At 39.4% G+C, this 20,369-nt stretch overlaps 1 protein-coding gene across 7 annotated transcripts in view; it reads right to left on the bottom strand.

The window, feature by feature from the left end:
- Window positions 1-1,373: 1,373 nt before the first annotated feature.
- The window catches only part of SLTM (SAFB like transcription modulator), a 54,980-nt gene continuing 35,984 nt past the window's right edge, over window positions 1,374-20,369 (bottom strand). For all 7 annotated transcript variants that reach the window (XM_023228562.1, XM_023228563.1, XM_023228564.1 and 4 more), the window contains 13 exons: window positions 19,335-19,453; window positions 16,656-16,805; window positions 16,321-16,424; window positions 16,052-16,218; window positions 15,503-15,588; window positions 15,120-15,283; window positions 12,499-12,679; window positions 11,648-11,772; window positions 10,640-10,810; window positions 9,484-9,795; window positions 9,240-9,384; window positions 6,003-6,163; window positions 1,374-2,427 (listed from right to left, as the gene is read on the bottom strand). In XM_023228562.1, the coding sequence (XP_023084330.1) occupies window positions 2,319-2,427; window positions 6,003-6,163; window positions 9,240-9,384; window positions 9,484-9,795; window positions 10,640-10,810; window positions 11,648-11,772; window positions 12,499-12,679; window positions 15,120-15,283; window positions 15,503-15,588; window positions 16,052-16,218; window positions 16,321-16,424; window positions 16,656-16,805; window positions 19,335-19,453 (1,994 nt within the window). In that variant the 3' untranslated portion in view covers window positions 1,374-2,318. The remainder of the gene's footprint in view (window positions 2,428-6,002; window positions 6,164-9,239; window positions 9,385-9,483; window positions 9,796-10,639; window positions 10,811-11,647; window positions 11,773-12,498; window positions 12,680-15,119; window positions 15,284-15,502; window positions 15,589-16,051; window positions 16,219-16,320; window positions 16,425-16,655; window positions 16,806-19,334; window positions 19,454-20,369) is intronic.

The raw sequence follows: 20,369 nt of genomic DNA, 5'->3' as shown, positions 1-20,369 counted from the left end.
ACACTTGTAATCACAGCACTTTGAGAGGCTGAGGCGGGCAGATCATGATGTCAGGAGTTTGAGACTGGCTTGGCCAACACAGTGAAACCCCAACTCTAGTAAAAATACAAAAAATAGCTGGGCGTGGTGGCAGGCACCTGTAGTCCCAGCTACTCGGGAGGCTGAGGCAGGATAATTGCTTGAACCTGGCAGGCGGAGGTTGCAGTGAGCTGAGATGGCACCACTGTACTCCAGCCTGTGTGAGTGCCAGACTCCATTTCAAAACAACAAAAAACCCTCTAAATTTGGTTTTCACTATTGACCCTGAGCCAGCCAGGTCGCTGCGAGCTGCTGCCGGTGACCGCTGAGGGTCACTCAACCTCAATGCCAGCATATCAGGTGGTTTTGTCAGGTTTTCTGAACTTAAAAAAGCACTCGCCATGGCAACTTGAGTAAAAAATAACTACCTAAAATGTCTGTATGCTTGTACCCTTCAGTGTAAGTACAGAAAAGACTGAAACAAATTAAGGATCTAATGTTTAAAATGCAGGTTACTATCCAGATTCCCATCTGAAAACTGGTCAGGGTCAGTAATTCTACCTATGGCTAGGAGGATTCTTCTGAGTATTAGGCAAGCGAACGTACGTCAAACGCTTAGCACATTGCCCAGCACGTAAAGCGCGTAGCCAATGTTAGCAGCTGTATGATAATCCCTTCTAAGAAACACAGTCCCACTCTACAAATGAGGAAACATTGAGAAGTGACATTCTAACCTAAAGTCACCAACATTCACTCCAGTGGATACTGAGGCTTCTCCTGTAACACTCTACAAAATGTTGTGATCAAGAAATGAAGTAGACCTCCCTCACACCAACGTACACACCCAACCTGCTCCCACAACTGTAGGACTGGGAATGGCAGAAAAGGTAAGAAATCCAGAGAAGTCCCCACAGTGCCAGTTCCCCAAAGGACCAGAGACCACGGTACCTTGGTTGCCCACAGCACTGGGAAGTGTGAGCCATCTCATGGCATGACTGTACCGAGCATAGAGAGTGCTGAATTTACCAGAAATCTAGACCATTTGGATTTTTCACCACTGATTTATATAAAGAAATGTGGGAAGCTTTTTTGAAAGAACAGCATTTACCTTGAAGGGCTTTCCTAAAGATGCCGTTTTAAAAAAATGCCATAGGATTAGTGGTTAAGTCTCTAACACGTGAACAGCATATGCTGCCCAGCTACTGAGGTGAAGAGTCTAAGCTAGATTTATTTCTGAGGAACACAGACCAAAAGACTGCCTGTAGAGCTCTATACCTAGTCAGTCACCTTGGGCTGAACTACAGAAAGAACTGGAAAACTAACACCTAAAACGCTGAAAACAAAGACACATACAATTCGAGGTGTGGATTTTTATTTTCACAAAAAGACAACAATGTCTTCCCACATACAAGTATTTACAAAACCCAACTGATTCACCCATCTAGAACCTGGGTTTTTTTCCACTTCTCAACATAGTTGGGAACATGGAAACATTAATACCCACACAATTCCCAGAGATGGAATTTATCCATCAAATAGTGCAGATTACCTAAAAGTGCACTTACCTGCACAACTCGGTCTAAGAACCTTGTGAAACAAACCTCATGGCCAAGGTTTCATGAATCTATTTGGTTTCATACCATGCAAACCTGAACAAGTGTGCTGCTACACTAAACTGAAAATCGGTTCTCATTTTACAATTAAAAAGGTTCTCAACACTTTAGCAACTATACAGAATATGAAGGTTTATTTCAAAAAAGATTACATTTTTTTTAAACCAGGATACACAGATGCACTTAATGTAACAGTACCTTCTGCAAAAATAGGTTACATAATACTCAGAAATGCAATGAACAATCTTATTCTCTAAAAATTAGACAGCTAAGACTTCTTAAGCATAGACAGCCTTCAAAATGGAGGCTGAAAATGCTTGGTGAAAAGAAGTAACTCTAGAGCCAGACACCACAGAGCTAAGGCTGCAAATTAAACCACTACCACACAGCTGCAAACTACTCTTTATAGTCACACGGCGTTAAACAAAACGACTTCAATTCCATCTTTTCAAATGTGTCTCGGTGCTGCAAGAAAAAAAGTTGAATGATACACAAAACTATTAAAAGTTACAACAGAACTATTTAAACATCTTCTCCAAAATTGAGAAAAGCAATCATGTTAAATTTTTAAAAAGAAAAGTCTGACAGAACTCTCAAGCAAGTCAGAGGTCCTTTTCATAAGTAGTCAAGTAAAGTTTACAGGAGATTTCAATAAATTATCATAAAACCATGGCAGAGAGCTCATTTTCAGAATCGTCGTGGAGGTCCACCCTTAAATGGCTTAAATCCGGAGCCACTTCCTCTTGGCATGGAATTGCCACTGATTTGTACAATTCTATTAATTGGGGATGCGTTACTGAAAAAGGTTTAAAAGAAAAAAAGTCAGAGAACAAAGAACAAATCATCACTGCAGATACTTACGCAGCACTTAACATTTGCCAGGCACTGTTCCTGGTACTTTATCCAAAATAAATCATTTACTCTTTTCAACAGTCCCCTGAGGTCTGAACCATTACTAACCCCACTTTACTGATGAAGAAACAGATCTGGAGGTTGAGGAACTCGTCCAAGGTCACAGAGCTAATAAAATGGTGGAGCAGAGATCTGAACTTGGGCAATCTCACTTTGAAGCCCCATTACTTCAGAAGCCAGTTGCAGATCTGCATGTGGATGGACTACAGCAGCAGATCTCTTAAGTGTGGACCCCAAACCAGCAGCAGTAGCACCAGCTGGGGGCCTGTTAGAAATCCGTATTCTTACCCCCATCTCAGACCACGGGGAAAGAAACTCTGGGAGTGGGACTCCCAGCAACCTGTTTTTCTTTGTTTGTTCTTTTAAATATATATTTTTTTAGACAGGGTCTCACTCACTTCACCCAGGCTGGAGTGCAGTGGCACAATCATGGCTCACTGTAGCCGCCTTGACTTCCTGGACTCAGGTGATTCTCACACTTCAGCCAGCCACCAGAGTAGCTGGGACTACAGGCCAGCGCCACCATGCTTAGCTAATTTTTTAATTTTTAGTAGAGACGGGGTTGCACCATGTTGGCCAGGCTGATCTCGAACTCCTGGGCTCAAAAGATCTGCCAGCCTTGACCTCCCAAAGTACTGGAATTACAGGTAGGAGCCACCACGCCCAGCCAACCTGTGTTTTAACAGACCCTCCAGGTGATTCTGTTGTTTGCTAAAGTTTGTGAGCTAAATTATAGGAAGTCATTTAAAAAATATTTCTGGAATCTTTACGTGTAATGCAACAGAGCAGATGTTAGTAACACAAAAAAGCAGACCCTCTCCCCCGACAAAAAACCATTAACAGGCTGGGCACAGTGGCTCACACCTGTAATCCCAGCACTTTGGGAGGCTGAGGTGGGCGGATCAAGGAGAACTGCTTGAACCCGGAGGCCGAGGTTGCAGTGAGCTGAGATCGTGCCACTGTACCCCAGCCTGGGTGACAGAGCGAGACTCCATCTCAAAAAAGAAAAAACTTTAACAAACCAGGAGATAAAAATTTACAGTGAAGGCCGGGTGCAATGGTTCATGCCTATGATACCAGCACTCTGGGAGGCTGAGGCTGGAGGATCACCTGAGGAACAGGAGTTTGAGACCAGCCTGGCCAAGAAAGTGAAACCTCCATCTCTACTAAAAATACAAAAAATTAGCCGAACGTGATGGCACACGCCTGTCCTAGCTACTTGGGAGGCTGAAGGAGAATCACTTGAACCCAGGAGGTGGAGGTTGCAGTGAGCTGAGACAGCACCACTGCACTCCAGCTTGGGGGACAGAGACTTCGTCTTGGAAAAAAAAAAATTGTCTACAGTGAAATGGTTCAGGCAGAATAAAACTAGATTATAAAAAGGCTTAAATGCCAGACTAAGGAATCTGGGCTCGATCCTGTGACCTGGAGCAGCTGCTTGTTGTAGTTTTAGAGCAATAAATGGTATAACAAAATGGGAGTTTCAACAGTTCAATTTACAAATAGGGTAATGGAACACAAAAATAATAATTCGGGAAGATCAGACAGAAGCTAAAATGAGGAATAAGGGATAGCTATGATAAACTTTTTTTTTTGTAGAGACAGGGTTTTGCCATGTTGCCCAGGCTGGTCTCGAACTCCTCAGTTCAAGTGATCCACCTACCTTGGCCTCCCAAAGTACTGGGATTATAGGCATGAGCCACTGTGCCCAGCCTGAGAAACTTTTTTTTTTTAAAAAATGGAGCCACACGGCCGGGCGCAGTGGCTCATGCCTGTAATCCCAGCACTTTAGCAGGCCAAGGTGGGCAGATTACAAGGTCAGGAGTTCGAGACCAGCCTGGCCAACATGGTGAAACCCTGTCTCTGCTAAAAATGCAAAAATTAGCCGGGCATGGTGGTGCATGCCTGCATTCCCAGCTACTCGCTTGAACCTGGGAGGCAGAGGTTGCAGTGAGCCGAGACTGTGCCACTACACTCCAGCCTGGACAGAGCAAGACTCCGTCTCAAAAAAAAAGAACCACACTTAGAAATTTATTCTAGGAATGAAGATAGGTAAGGACAAGCCCCGTTTTTCCAGTCAGGGTGAGTGAAATGGATGGTGGCACTATCAAATTAAAAGAAGCTGCAGGCAACAAAAGGGACACAAAGGTTTGAAACAGGAGAAGAATGAGTTCGACTGTGATCTTGAATTCATGGACATAGCAAAGCACTTACATGGCAGTGGCAACATGAAGGTGAAAGGAAACAGCAGTGTCTAAAGCTTAGCCATGGGAAGGAGCCTGCAAAGGCAGTCACAAGGGCAGAAAGAAAGTGATGGTGCCCTAGAAAACAGACTCCCTCAAAATAAAGATAAACGACCATGTGAAACAGTGTTTAACCACCAAGGAGTCGAAAACCATGAAAATAAAAGAATCTATATTTATCAGGAGAAAAGTCATCAGTGACCTTTACAAACCGGATACAATGAATGGTGAGCTTGTGCAGGCAGAAGTAGCACACTTACTGAAGTTTGATGGTAGAAGTGACCATGGAATAACAGTGACCGGGGTCACTGAGTCAAGTCAATATCTCTCCTAAGAGGAATGGGAAAGAAAGGAGGACATGAAAGAGATGGGGAAGCTGAAGACCTGCTGGCTGAAGGGCCACATCCGACCTTGGTGTGAAGAGAAAGTAAAGCTCGCCTCTTAATGTATGAATAGATTTTGTGTTAAATGTCTAAAAGCTCTGCCAAGAGTTATTTTAAATAACAGGGAGGAGACAGAACACACTTTCAGTTTTTTCTTCCTAAGAATTTGAGGAATGCTAGGTAGGGAACAAGATGACAGTTCCAATGTGAGGATAAGATTCATTATCTAGACTGGGTGCAGTGGCTCCTGACTGTAACCTCAGCACTTGGGGACGCTGAGGCAGGCAGATCACCTGAGGTCCGGAGATCGAGACCTGCCTGGGCAACATGGTGAAACCCCGTCTCTACTAAAAATATAAAAATTAGCTGGGCATGGTGGCGCATGCCTGTAGTCCCAGCTACTTGGGAGGCTGACATGAGAGAATCGCTTGAACCCGGGAGGCAGAGGTTGCAGTGAGCCGAGATCTCACCACTGCACTCCAGCCTGGGCGACAGAGTAAGACTCCATCTCAAAAAACAAAAAACAAAACAAAACAAAAGGATTCATTATCTACTGGATCCTACCATACATACCATACCCATATCTAGATCAACTTGCCAGAACATCACTGAATTCATTTACAAGGAAGAATACAAAGTAACACATTAATATCAGCTGTTCTGCACACAGTCTTTTGGAGACTCTGAGTGGATACAGGGAAATGTTCAGGCCGACCTAGGGTTTTCACTAGTTGCAGTTCAGTCTCTCAGAAACTATAATGACCTTTATGGAAAGGATCAAGTGTTGGTTGTGTGCTGGCAGAAAAAGTCTAAACTGGTTAGTGGTTATTTACCTTGAATGTTGGGTTATCATGCCTGCTCCTGCCCGGCCATCACCCATTCGCCTCGTATCATGATAGCTAGGCCCTTGAGAGGGTGGACCATGCCACTCTTTCCTTGGTCCGCTTGTGTCCCGTCCATGGCGTTCAACCACATGTCGCTCCTCAGGATAGTGCTAAAAGAATAGCATATGAAAAGTCACTTGGGCGGGCGCAGTGGCTAATACCTGTAATCCCAGCACTTTGGGAGGCTGAGGCAGGTGGATCACCTGAGGTCAGGAGTTCGAGACCAGCCCGGTTAACATGGTGCAACCCCATTTCTACTAAAAATACAAAAAATTAACCAGGCATGGTGGCCCACACCTATAATCCCAGCTAGTCAGGAGGCTGGGGCAGGAGGATCACTTGCACACTCCAGGAGGCGGAGGTTGCAGTGAGCTGAGATCACGCCATTGCACTCCAGCTTGGGCAACAATAGTGAAACCCCATCTCAAAAAAAAAAAGTCACGACACCCTCAGTCTCGGTCTCATACCAACTTATATTGGTGTGCTTTTAATGTCAGAAGCAAATTAATAAGATGCCTGAGAAGATAGAAGGATGAGTAGTGCAACAGCATATGGAAAGAGTTTGTATCTATTTTGTAGTGAGAAGCTACTCAGGCTTCAGGGAAGGGTATGGAGGAAATGATTCAATACTTTTTGTTGTCGTTGTTTTGTTTTTTGAGACAGAGTCTCGCTCTGCTGTCAGACTGGAATGCAGTGGCGCGATCTCAGCTCACTGCAACCTCCACCTCCTGGGTTGGAGCAATTCTCCTGCCTCAGCCTCCCAAGTAGCTGCGACTACAGGCGTGCGCCATCACACCCAGCTAATTTTTGTATTTTTAGTGAACATAGGGTTTCACCATGTTGGCCAGGATGGTCTTCATCTCTTGACTTCATGATCCGCCTGCCTCGACCTCCCAAAGTGCTGGGATTACAGGTGTGAGCCACCGCACTCCTAGGCTCCAGCAATTCTCCTGCCTCAGCCTCCTGCCTAGCTGGGACTACTGGGTGCACACCACCATGCCCAGCTAATTTTTTAATTTTCCTGTGGAGATGGGGGTCTCACTATATTGTCCAAGCTGGTCTCGAACCTCTGGCCTCAAGTAATCCTCCTGCCTTGGCCTCCAAAAGTGCTGGGATTACAGCCATGAGCCACCAGGCCTGGACATTAATTTCTATTTCTGTATTTTCTAGCACCCAAGGGCTTTTTGATGCTTGATTATTTCAAATACTTGGATCTTATATTGACTATAAGAACGCACAGACAGAGATCAAAACCTTAAGACGAGCCACGGCGGGGCCTGTGATCAGCCTATCAGGACAACATGCAAACAGCACAGAAAACAGGAGTTGTCAACTTATTTTACATCGTACTACTTAGTGCTATGGCACTTACAAGGTGCTACATCCCTGACTATGGAAAACAGAGTAGCAAACACAAAGAAACAGAAACTGTAGAACTAGGGATCTAAGGAAAGAGAAAGCAAGCATTGTGATACTTAGCTTACAGGAAAGAAAGCAGAAGGTACCCACAGAGAGGCTTAGATACAATACTGGCAGAACAATTTACAGACTAACACTATGAAAAAGAAAATTTTCAAGGGAGGATACAAGATCTCCTCCTAAGGACACATTTTCTAAAAGGACATCTGAATGCAGAGGGCTGGTCTTTGAGACTTTCTTAAATTTTACTGTAAACAAGGCAGACTTATCTGGATTATAGACTCAGTCTTAAAAATTCTGTTTAAGGGGAGGGCGTGATGGTTCATGCCTGTGATTCCAGCACTTTGGGAGGCAGAGGAGGGTGAATCACCTGAGGTTGGAAGTTTGTAACCAGCCTGGCCAACATGGTGAAACCCCACCTCTACTAAAAATACAAAAATTAGCCAGGCGTGGTGGCGCACATCTGTAGTCCCAGCTACTCGGGAGGCTGAGGAAGGAGAATCACTTGAACCTGGGAGGCAGAAGTTGCAGTGAGCCGAGATCACGCCACTGCATATCAGCCTAGGCGACAGAGTGAGACTGCATCTCAAAAACAAACAAATAAACAAACACACTAATATGTATTAAAATACAAAACAAACACCAGCATATAATGGAGACACACACACTGCACAATTCTTTTTGGTACATAATTTATGAAAGTATGTCCTAACTGTGCTACTAGCAACCCACATGCCAGTATTTCATCAGTAGAATACTTTTAAATGAGGCAAAAGGTTTTTGTTCATTTCAGTCTCTAAGAGATGAAGATACTTTCCTCTGTCCAGCTCATTAACTTAAGTCAATGTAAGTGTCACAAGAATAAAAATTTAAAAATATGTAACATTACACTCATCTACCTTTAGGATAAGACGACAAAAAACAAAGGTCTATTTCAATTTTACACTTTAAGCTACTTAAATGAAGCAGGAGAAAAAGATGTGTGTATGTATACATACATATATAAATATATACATACATACATATATATATATATTTTTTTTCCCCCAGACAGGGTCTGGCTCTGTAACAGGCTGGAGTGCACAGGCTGGAGTGCAGTGGTGCCATCTTGGCTCACTGCAACCTCCAATTCTTGGGCTCAAGCGATTCTCCTGCCTCAGCCTCCAGAGTAGCTGGGATTGCAGGCGCACACCACCACACCCAGCTAATTTTTGTATTTTTAGTAGAGATGGCGTTTCGCCATGTTGCCCAGGCTGGTCTCAAACTCCTGAGCTCAGGCAATCTGCCCACCTCGGCCTCCCAAAGTGCTGGGATTACAGGCATGAGCCACCATGCCTGGTCAAGAATATTTTATTAAGAAGGAAAAAGTGAAAAGGAAACACAAATAGGGGCCATAGGGGCCAAAGATTTCAGATCCAGTTGGAAAGCCTCAATTTCTTAAAAAGAAATAAAACCAAAGTTATCATTAGACAGGCTCATTTATCAAATTAACAATTCTTAAATTTCACTAGGAAGTTTAATCAAAATGGAGTAAGTATTTCAAGGCTAGTACCTTAACTCTTTGGACTACTGATGGTCAACTCTGACAGTAAAGTATGAGAAAAATTCAGATTAATTTTAAAAATTAAAGTTAAAAATTAATGCCTCTCAATCATTCCAATCTAACTAATCTAGGCCATATCAAAATGTTACTGTATATCCAGAGTAGCTCATGAATCCTCTAAATGTATGTGTGCAGGCTGGAGGCAAGCCTCCCGCAGCATTTACCTGTGATCCACCTCCTCGGTCTGTGATGACTCCTCTGTCTCCCTCTCTGCTCCCGTAGCCCGAAGCGCTGCTACGATTCCCAGGGGGAGCACCTCTCACGCTGTGCCCTGATACTTCTCTCCCAGATCGTTCTGGCCTTTCGACTCTGTTAAACAAAACATAAAAACATACATGATCAAAACTGTAATTTTTTTAACCCCAAGGCATGAGACCACTAGGAAAGCATTACAAAGTACACAGCTACCTTGTCTCCCGTTTGTCAGTGGACATGCTTCCTTCACTTTTCCAGCTGGTGGGTCTGGAAGGATTGGGCCCTGCCTCTCGAGGATGTCTAGGATGAGTGATATCAGGCCTGTCATGAATAATCACCGTTCTCCTTTCGTCTCGCTCCCCTCGAACTTCTCGCCTGTCTGATTCTCTAAGTTCGTTTCTTGGTGGAGGCTCATTTCTTCTGGAGTCACTGAAATTTTTGGGATATCTTTCAAAGCTTGGATCTTCCCTTCGTGCAGTAGGTCGTGCTTTTTTCCCCTCACTTTGACCGACAAAGCGATCCCGCCTATTGATTAGAAACAAAGAATATAGGTCCAAGAAGTGCTTACTTGAGTGCTTAATTCTTCTTAACTTTGTCTGCATAACCTATAATGATGAAACCAAAAAATGAACTTAAGGCAAAGCCATGGAAAAAAGCTAGTTATTGATTATTACAACTCATTTTCTTTTAAACTGAACTAACTGTCTAGCCTAAGGTTGGTTTTCTTAGTGTTCAGGAGAAATGATACCAAACACTCAAAGAGGCTACCAAGCTGAAGAATGTTTTACTGTTCTTAACAGTTGAGGCACATTCAAAGCAATCAGTGCTCCCACAGTTTTAAAGATAAGAAGAGGCCGGGCGCAGTGGCTCATGCCTGTAATCTCAGCACTTTGGAAGGCTGAGGTGGGTGGATCACTTGAGGCCAGAAGTGCTAGACCAGCCTGGCCAACATGGCAAAACCCCATCTCTACTAAAAATACAAAAATTAGCCGGGCATGGTGGTGGTGCAAGTCTATAATCCCAGCTACTTGGGAGGCTGAGGCACAAGAATCATTTGAACCCAGGAGGCAGAGGTTACAGTACACCAAGATTGCACCACTGTGTTCTAGCCTGGGAGACAGGTGGGACCCTGCCTCAAAAAAAATAAAAATGAAATAAAGATAAGAAGATAAAGGCAACCTACTTAATGGTGTTCTAGTTAATTAATTTGGAATACTGAATCACATTCCCATTAACAGAAACGAAAACCATATAATTTGTTCTGATCATTCAGTTCTGACCTGGTACTTCTTAATTAAGATTTTAGGAGAAACAGAGTTATCACTAGCAAGGCTCATAAAATAAATGTAACAATTTTCAACATATCTACCTTTCAAAAGATGAAGACTGTACTGCTGAACTCTCAGGAAACCTGCCTCTCTCTCGGTGATCAAAGTCATTAAATCTGTTCTGTTGGCGAGAGTAGTCAGATCCATGGCCAAATCGTGCATCTGTATCTAGAGACAACTTTTTATTCTCGCTCCAGTAAGGATCATCTCGCCTTGAAGAGAAATATTTGCTCATTTACATAAATTAGTTCTACAGTAATCAAACGACATTTACTTGGAGTCATACATACCACATGTTAGAACTGTGGACACAACAGGGCTAATAAACTCAAGACATAAGACACTCAGGAGTACAAACTAGCAAAGACTTAATTGTTGAATTACATAAAGTCAAATAGTGTGAGAGGAATTTAACAGGAGAGAAAAATAGTTGAAAAACTGCATGTCTTATAATTATTAAATGGAAAAGACAAATAAAATACTTGAAACCACTTTATAATAAAATTCTAACCAGCAGTTCACAACCTCTTAAGTTATCCTTAACTTCAGAAACGTTAGAGTGGCAAGTCAGAAGCACGGTTCATTCATTCCACCTATTTCTCTACACAATCAAGTCATTTTAATAGAATTTATGTTAAGAAAATTAAATGGGCATACTTATATTTTTAAATCTATATGAAGTATGAATCCAAACACACAACAGAATGTATCTTTCAATCTCAAGTTTATGACTTCCATTTCTATACTATCTGCACTACCTTTTTAAGAATGTTCAAAATCTGTTTAATTGTTATGGAAGCCTACTACGACAAGGTATTTCCAGTCCTAATGAAAAACATTTGGCATCAGAAAGGTAGACAGGGAAAGAAATGCAGACTGTTCCCACTTGCCAGTGCACTGGGTCTACCCCAGTACTGTAATCCTTCCCATCCCTGTTGATCTTGACTTTTATTTCAGTGATGGGAGTCTATACTTTCTAATTCTCTAGTCTTAGCCTACAGGGAATAAAACAGCAAGTGTAACTGTTAAGAAATAAAGTGAGTAACTACCTATGATCTACATCACGTGGGCGTTTCAAGGAATTCCTTTTTTCTTGTTCATAACGAAGTTGCTGTTGTTGCCTTCTGAGTTCCTCTCTTTCTCGAGCAATCCGTTCAGCTTCCTTACGACGTTCCTTCAGACAACACAGAAGGAAGAACCAACCAAGGCAAAATGAAAACATAAGATAAGTATACATGCAACCTTGTTTTAATCCTGTTGCTAAGAAACCATCATAAGCAAAGACCAGGCAAAACACAAACCTATGACACCTAAATTTGATTTCAATAATCTAGGCTATAGCTATTGTTCTGCAACATTAAAAATAACAAGGACTGGGTGGTGAAAGTTGGCAAGTATTTGGGAAGGTAAAGTTTAGTTTAATCATTCAACTAAAATAAAAGCACCTAAAGGGAATTAGAAATAGCATTCTTAATATGTATGGAGACTAAGTGCCTTAAAACCCTGAGGTGCAATTCTGCAAAGAGAGGCATTATTTCCTTCCAGCCTTGGGAAATCATTCCCACTATAATATGTAAGTAAATCATTATTATTTTCTAAGACTGGGATAGTGACAGAGCCTGGATTACAACTACTCTGGACTCATAGTCCTATGCTCAGACTATTAGGCTGCCATGATATTGCAGAGCTAGAATTATTACCAGTTATCTAGAACAAAGTCACTACTAATTGTATTTTTAACTAGTACCTAATTCACTGTTATCTTTCAGGGACACTTAAAAGCTCATTAGCTAAACTCATTCTATAGATGCTTTACAACAAGTAAAGCAAATTTTAGGGCTAAAATCACAGAGTTTGAAAAAGGTGAGTTATTTAAGATGAAAAGATTTTCTGACTGCACCTGTTCAATACGAATGCGTTCCCTTTCCAAGCGTTCGCGTTCCATTCTCTCTCTCTCTAGTTTTTGCCTTTCAATTTCTAGGCGCTCTCTCTCTCTCTGTAAGCGTTCCCGTTCTTCCCGTTCACGAATTATTCTAATGCGTTCTCGCTCTCGACGCTCTCTCTCTGCAATCTCTCTTCGTCTACCAAAAATCAGTATTTAGAAATACTTAAATTATGCTAGCACTGTGTGAAAGAGAATAGCTTTGAATTTGAATTTTTCCTTGAGGTTGGCAATTTTAAATTTCAACTCAATCTAAGTAGTTTTAATGTAATTGGAAAGATAATTCAAAGTAAAACTTTAAACAGATCCCAATATTTTCACTTATTTATAAATAAGACTGTCAACTGAGCAGCTAAATTTTATAATATAGAGTAGTTGCCTCTTAGATGATTCCTGTTTAAATAAAAATCACTATAATAATAGTCCATTAATTAATTGACATTTTAGAAGGATGTAATCTGCATATATAAATTTACAAAACTACAACTTCCAACACCTGTTTTTGATGGAAAAAGCTCTAATGCCTATTATATATTCTATTGTATCTCCTTAAACAAAGTATATACTTTATTTTGATGATTTGGGATCATAACAATGAACATCAACAATAGCAAATACTACATACAACAAAATGGTGTCTTTAAGGGCTATTCTGGAATGTTTACTATCCTATAATAGATGGCTCCAGGTAATGTGTTTTCTGAGTCAGAGGTAGTTCAACTGTTTGCTGAACTGAATTGTTATTATATTAGAGTTTTTATGTTATTTTCTTACTGTAAGGTAGTCAGTGTCCTTTTCTGTCTATCATTAGCATGTCTTTCTCTAATAACACAGTGGTTCTCAATGGGTCAGTACTATTTCTACAGAAATCAATTGGGTATTTTTAATTATCACAATGACCATGGGGCAGATACTAGCATTTAGTGTATGAGGATGAAGGAATCTAAGCATCTTATTGATGCATGGAATAGTGAGGATAGTCGTACACAGTAAGAACCATCCAACACTTCTCATACCTTTCAGATGCCACAATGGACATTCACACCATTAAAAACAACCAAATGCCTTAAGCAAAAATAACATGTGAGTCTAGAACTCAACCCCATTTTTAATAAATACTAAGTTTGTCTGCTTTGATTTATGTATTCTAGAATTTCCAATAATGCAACTCCATATAAACAGAAGGAAAATTATACTTTCTTGAGACTTTTACCAAGAGTTGCTCACCATTTCAGAAATCATGTCATAATGTCAATACTACTTCTGGTATTTACTAACCAATACAACATATCAACTGACATACAATATCAGTATTTGGAGCTGTCCCATTCTCAGTGAGTCTAAACAGGGATGCAGACATCTGACTACTTCATTAAGTCATGCCTAAACATTCCTATCTGGGATACATATTTTTATTATAAATTACTTTTATTTCTCTTTTATATTATAGTTAAGCCATTACTTTTATTTTTGGAAATTATTCGTATAGCTTAAGTATGTTACGCATCAGTTTCATTTCAGGAGAGTAAAGGCATTGCAACATTTTTTAATATAAAAGGGACTTTGGTCTCATAGGGTTTGAGAATCACTGGTCTAGTTGCTCCTCAATCCCACTCTCCTCTCAATCTGTTGTCAACTAAATAAACAGGAAGCTAGGCACATTTGGACTTCATCTTAAAAAAGAGAAAATGGGTTCTATGTGCTATAAGGATTACTTCCTTTTAGTAAAGTTGTTGTCAATTATTGTACAGAATAACCTAAATTGCTAAAAGTATCTCTGGTAGTTCCCAACACTCTCATGAATGAATAGATGAAATCCCATGGTAAGTAACCCCTGGACAAGATAGGTTAACATTTGAAATAATATACTACAAAACACACCCACAAGACTATTTTAAGTGGCATCCAAAAATTGATACACAAAATTAAACTGACACTCATGATGAACTGTTGAGATATGGCCACTAAAAATGGAAACATCTTGCTTTGTTTATATTTTTCATTTGTTTTAAAGAGAATGCTTGCTTTGGGATACAACCTGAATACCATTAGGCTCACAGGGCAAATCTTCCTTCTCTTAGGCACTAATGCGAACAATAAATTTTTGCTAAATTTGTTAAAATGTCAGATTACAGTATTTGAACACTATAGCTACTTTGAAACTATCTTATCTCAAATTTTTGCTTTCAAGTCATGTTTTTTTATGGCAGCGGCTTTGGTGTTGAGGAAAGAGCATTGGACTTGGAGTCAGAAGACTTGGGTCTGAGTCCCGACTCTGCCACTTGTTGGCCATGTGGGCATTGGAAGAGTCATTTAGCCTCTCAGGGCCTCCACTTTTTTCAGTTGTATAATGGACATAACTAGCCTTATAGAATTGTTGAGTTGGAGATAACAGATGGAAAGCACTTTGTAAATTGTAAAGTGCTATGCAAACTTCAGTTATCATTAGATGCTACCGTACTTCTTTAAGGTGTTAAACAGTATGCTGTGGGAATACAATTTCCAGAAATCTGGCTTATAACCAGTGTTAAATATTTACCTATATTTAATGACAGGTATAAAACAGACACTCTTCCTACCTTCGAAGTTCCATTGCTCGTCGCAGCCTTTCAAAACGAACTAAATGTTCTCTCAACCTTTGTTCCTTCATCTTTTCAAAAGGCAAGATCTCTTTCCTTCTGTAGTCTTTATCTCTTTTTTTATCTAGACTAGCTCTCTCCTTTTCCTTACTTCTCCCATGAATCTATAGAAAAAAAATTAGAAGAACAGTAGAAATTAAAATATTTTGGGGCTTTATTTTTCAAGTTTAGCAGGTCATTTAAAAAGTTCAAATGACTAGTAACATTTCCTTTTTCTTGGGTTTGCTAGCATGCAAATATGCAAAGATGGTTATGGAAAAACAGAATTATCTTCTTTTGTAAACAGCTGAAGTAGTATACAGCCATCCTGATCAGAGACTTACTTTCTCGTATCTTCCTCTTCTTGATGGTCTACAATGATCTCCTTTAGTTTGGTCTAATATTACCATATGTCCTGGACTCTTTGAACCTAAGGGGAAAAAATTATATAAAACAAATGTCTAAAAAATTATCATTGAAAAAGAAAATACATATGTAAAAATGCTAAATTTTGATAGTCACACACCAATACACGAAATAAAAAACCTACTTATTCTACAAGAACTTAAATGCAAAGAGTTTTTTAAACAGTTCAGTCCCCTAACATAAATACTTTCAGTGATACCAAAAGATCCTAATTCAATAGTACTAATCAATGACCATTTTAAGTCAGCCCAGAATAGCAAAGGAGGTTAGCTGGAAGAAAACATTTGTTTGTTTCCCCAGAGTAGAAAAGAAGACAATTACTCCTACTAGACCTCCTTTACTACCACAATGACACCTAACAACAAAGCTTACATCTCTGGATTATAATTTGAGGTTTTCCCTTCCACTGTAAAAATTAAGCAGTAGAATGCATTAGAAAGGGATTGAAAAGATATTTTATAGCATACTTATTCGCTTCTTTTCTTCACTTTTTTTAATCGATTCTGATGTTTGGCCACTTGCTCCATTATCATTCTTCTCATCTTTACCTTCTATTTTCTTAGTATCCTTGCTTTCTTTTTTTTCAGATTTCTCAGATGATCTTTTCTCTTCTTTTTTGACAGAGGCTTGTGTCCTGACCATACCACCCCAGACAAAAAAAATAGAATGAGTACTTCATAAAGTACCAAAAAAGTGTGTTTATCAAAATACATAAATAAAAATAATAAATCCTTACTTGCTACTTCTATCACTCATATTTTTTTTATCTCCGGAACTTCTTGAACTACTCTTTTCATCATTTTCTTTCTTCATTTCTTTCTTAGAGGGATCACCTTTTACCTGAAAGATTTGAACCAGAAAAACCATTCCTACATATGGTTACATTTTATAAAGAATATGCTAATGGCAGAAAATTTGGAAAAGATAGAAAATTGTAAGGAAAGTAAAAACTACAAACACATAAAAATTAAAAATAATTGCAAATTCTACTCCCTGCTACTGTTAACAGCTATGAGTTGAAAGCTAGCCATCAAATTCGACTTGCTTGGATAAACAGTTAGGCAAGCTTACTTTTTCAACAGAAATCAGCTGTCCATGCAACTCAGTGCGATGAAGATGTGCAATACACCTGGACACCTCTGTGCTTGAAGACATAGTTACAATGCCATAGCATTTTGCCCCAGGACTTCGAGCATTTGTAACTACTTTTGCACTCAGAACCTATAAAATGAGACTGTACTTTAGAGAGTTTTACAACTTCCAACTATACACACTTCTAAATACATGAAACTTCAAAACGGAAACTGTATTAATTCAGGGTGTATCTTATTCTGTTTCACATATATATGTATATATTTTTTGAGACAGAGTCGCACTCTGTCGCCCAGGCTGGAGTGCAGTGGTGTGATCTCGGCTCACTGCAACCTCTGCCTTCTGGGTTCAAGTGATTCTCCTCCCTCAGCCTCTCAAGTAGCTGGGATTACAGGCATGCACCACCACGTCCTGCTAATTTTTATATTTTTAGTACAGACAGGGTTTCGCCACATTGGCCAGCTGGTCTCAAATGCCTGACCTCAGGTGATCGGCCTACCTCGGCCTCCCACAGTGCTGGGATTACAGGCATGAGCCACTGCACCCAGCCTATTTCATATTCTTGTGATCACCATCTACATCACCCATCTTAATAAATATTCAGGGGAACAATTTAAAGTGCCAAAAAGCAATTTAACCTTCTTTTTATATTTATTTCCTCCCCTCAAATATGTAGCCAAAGTAGCCAAAACAATCTCATCAATGAAGTAATGGCACAATTAATAAAAGCAAATAAATTGGATTTGAACCAGAATATCCCTATCATAGGCCCACCCTGAATGTCTTTAGAGAAAAAGTTTCTAGTATTTTAATGAGTGTTGATACTTTTCTATAATGAGTAAAGAACCAATCACATATAAAAAAGCAGACTTAAAAATGCACCCCCCGAAAAACACCCTAAAGCTAGAAAGACAACATTTTCAATCTATGTGCTTTTCAAATGTATATGAAAATGACAAATAATTTCAATTCTGTAAGATGGATAGTTAAGAGAGACAAAGCAGGTATGGATGAGTGAGAAGAAAAGTGAGAGAGAACGATTCAGTGCTGAACAGAGTAAAGACATAAAGCTGCAAACAAGATAACAGGAAAATCAGGAGTTTTATGGTGTGGGTGGCTGGAACCAACCAACTTTTACCTCAACCCTAGGAAAGGCTGATTTGCCCCATAGCCATTTAATTTTTAACTCCATGGGTCTTCCTACCAAATAAATGGTATCCGCATATAATTTTACTACTAATAAATATCAACATTAAAATATTGTTTTCACATCTCTAACGATACATTATTGAAAACAGAAGAAAAAATAACAGCCTATCATGGGACTACAATTCTCAGCATTCTATTTCTGACACCTACAAGAACCTCCTTTACACTCAGGCAACTCGCTAATTAAAGCAGGAAAAAAAGCCTCCGAAAATCAAGAGGACAGGTTTTGGTAATATTAACAGCTATTTACCAATAATGGTCACTAATTCAGTAATTTCAATATCTGAAAGCCTATCATGTGCACATGAAGTACAGTAAATAAGGTCCCTGACCTCGAAGAGCTTACACTGGAGTACATTAACTATGATGTATATGAAAAACTGTAATGTAAGTAGACAGCATTGAGTGCCCTCAGGGATGCAGCTCACAATTCAAAGCATACGTTATTAATGGAATATTCTTTGACTACTCCTTCTCTTCCTTTAGGTCTCCCCTTAACTGCCGGAGAAACTTTTCCTGATGAACTAACCACAGTAAAGACTCCCCCTTTTAACACCTGTGTACTTTTCCTTCGCAGCACTTAAAACAACTTCTGATTAAATTTATATATACAGGCATGGTGCAGTGGTTCACACCTGCAACCCCAGCACTTTGGGAGGCTCAGACGGGGGTGGATCACCTGAAGCCAGGAGTTTGAGACGAGCCTGGTCAACATAGTGAAAACTTCATCTCTACTAAAAATACAAAAATTAGCCCACTGCAGTTGCTTATGCCTGTAATCCCAGTTACTAGGAAGGCTGAGGCATGAGAATAGTTTAAACTTGGGAGGCAGAGGTCACAGTGAGCCCACGTCACACTGCTACACCCCAGCCTGGGTGACAGAGTGAGAGTGTGTCTCAAAAAGAAAAAAAAAGTTTGTATATAAACTTAATATAGATACATGTTTATATACAACTTTATATAAGTTTAAACGATTCTAATGCCTATATAATGGCCGATTTTACATTTTTCTCCATTACTGGACTAGAAATCTATAACAAGGATTGTATATGGTTCCCCCCAACCCCCACTGAATTATATATCCCACTGCCTAATATTAGTCTAAATATAAATATATTTTTTCAAGATGTCCAAATCAGGCTCAGCAATATGCTAGATCCCAAGCTACGTGCTACAAAGTATCATGATGAATAAACTTAGTCTTTGGCTTAAATAGCTTTAAAGTTTGGAATACAAAGATTCCCAAGGCTCAGAGACAGATTAAATGATGAAACACTATTTATCCCTTAACTCTCATCTACCATTACCACAGAATTCAGTAATTAAGTCTATTAACCGTCCTAAGAGATACAACAAATTAGAAGATATTTATGTAACGGTATTTAGAATACAGTCCTCATTTCAAATGCAGATACTAGAAAGACGGATAAAAAGGTAAAAAGAATGTACCTTTCCATATTTGCCAAAGAGGTTCTTCAAATCAGCAGCTTTGGTATTAGATGAAAGTCCACTAACCCAGATATTTTTAGTTGAGCTTCCACTGCTACCACTAGTACTACTTGTACTTCCTAGAATAGATTTAATATCAGATGTTTAAGTATCTCAATCAGAATCTTTATACAAAATTAAAGGGGCCACATTCTTTCCAAACTATAATTTTGATAGTATGACATTACTATATAAAAATCCTGTGTTTATTATTATTGAAATCAAACAACAGACAACATAATTAGTGAGGGAAAAAAATCTGAATGTATGTACATTTCCTTTGTATGAGTTTTAAGTTGAAGAGGGTAAAAAAATCAATTTGCTGTTCAGTTTTAATAATTTATAGTCTACCACTGCACTGAATAGAGACAACTAGGAAGCAGTCATTTAGCAATGAACAGACTGTTTAGTTGCCACATCTGCTGTGGGCTTTAGATCCTTAGACATTGACATAGAAGAAGAAAAAAGTCAGAACAAGGTATACATTTTTCAAGAATTTATATGGTTAATAACAAAGACGAACCAACTGGTACACCTTCATTCCCTATTAGAGAATAGGTAAGACAAAATGGGAATTATATGCAGCTGAGTAATTCTAGAGTCAATAAGAAACAATCTTCTGAAACAAAACAACTCCAAGATTAAAGATCAGAGATCTGAAAATCCTTTATAATAGGTCAATGATTATATGAATCATTTCTGTACTATGTCACACACGAATTATGGCTTCATACATATAGAGGCCATATCTTAGGATACAGGCCTAGCCAGTCACCCTTTTCTTCAAATGTGCTGTCATAAAAGGGAAATTTTCATTCACTTGACTTTATTTGGAAAATAATTTTTACTCACTTTAAGAGAAACAGTATACAAGCAATTAAAAGGAACAATTTCTATATTTCACATTAAATGGAAAAAGAGTAAAAATTTTAGATGTTTTAAAAAGTCACATGTGTTAACAGTTGTGAAACTACTTTCAGCGTAGACTCAGAGGGA

This window comes from Piliocolobus tephrosceles, chromosome 6 (assembly GCF_002776525.5).
Source record: "Piliocolobus tephrosceles isolate RC106 chromosome 6, ASM277652v3, whole genome shotgun sequence".
Taxonomy (NCBI): domain Eukaryota; kingdom Metazoa; phylum Chordata; class Mammalia; order Primates; family Cercopithecidae; genus Piliocolobus; species Piliocolobus tephrosceles.
Note: the sequence above shows the minus strand (reverse complement) of the source record. Positions and strands in the feature narration are given on the sequence as shown.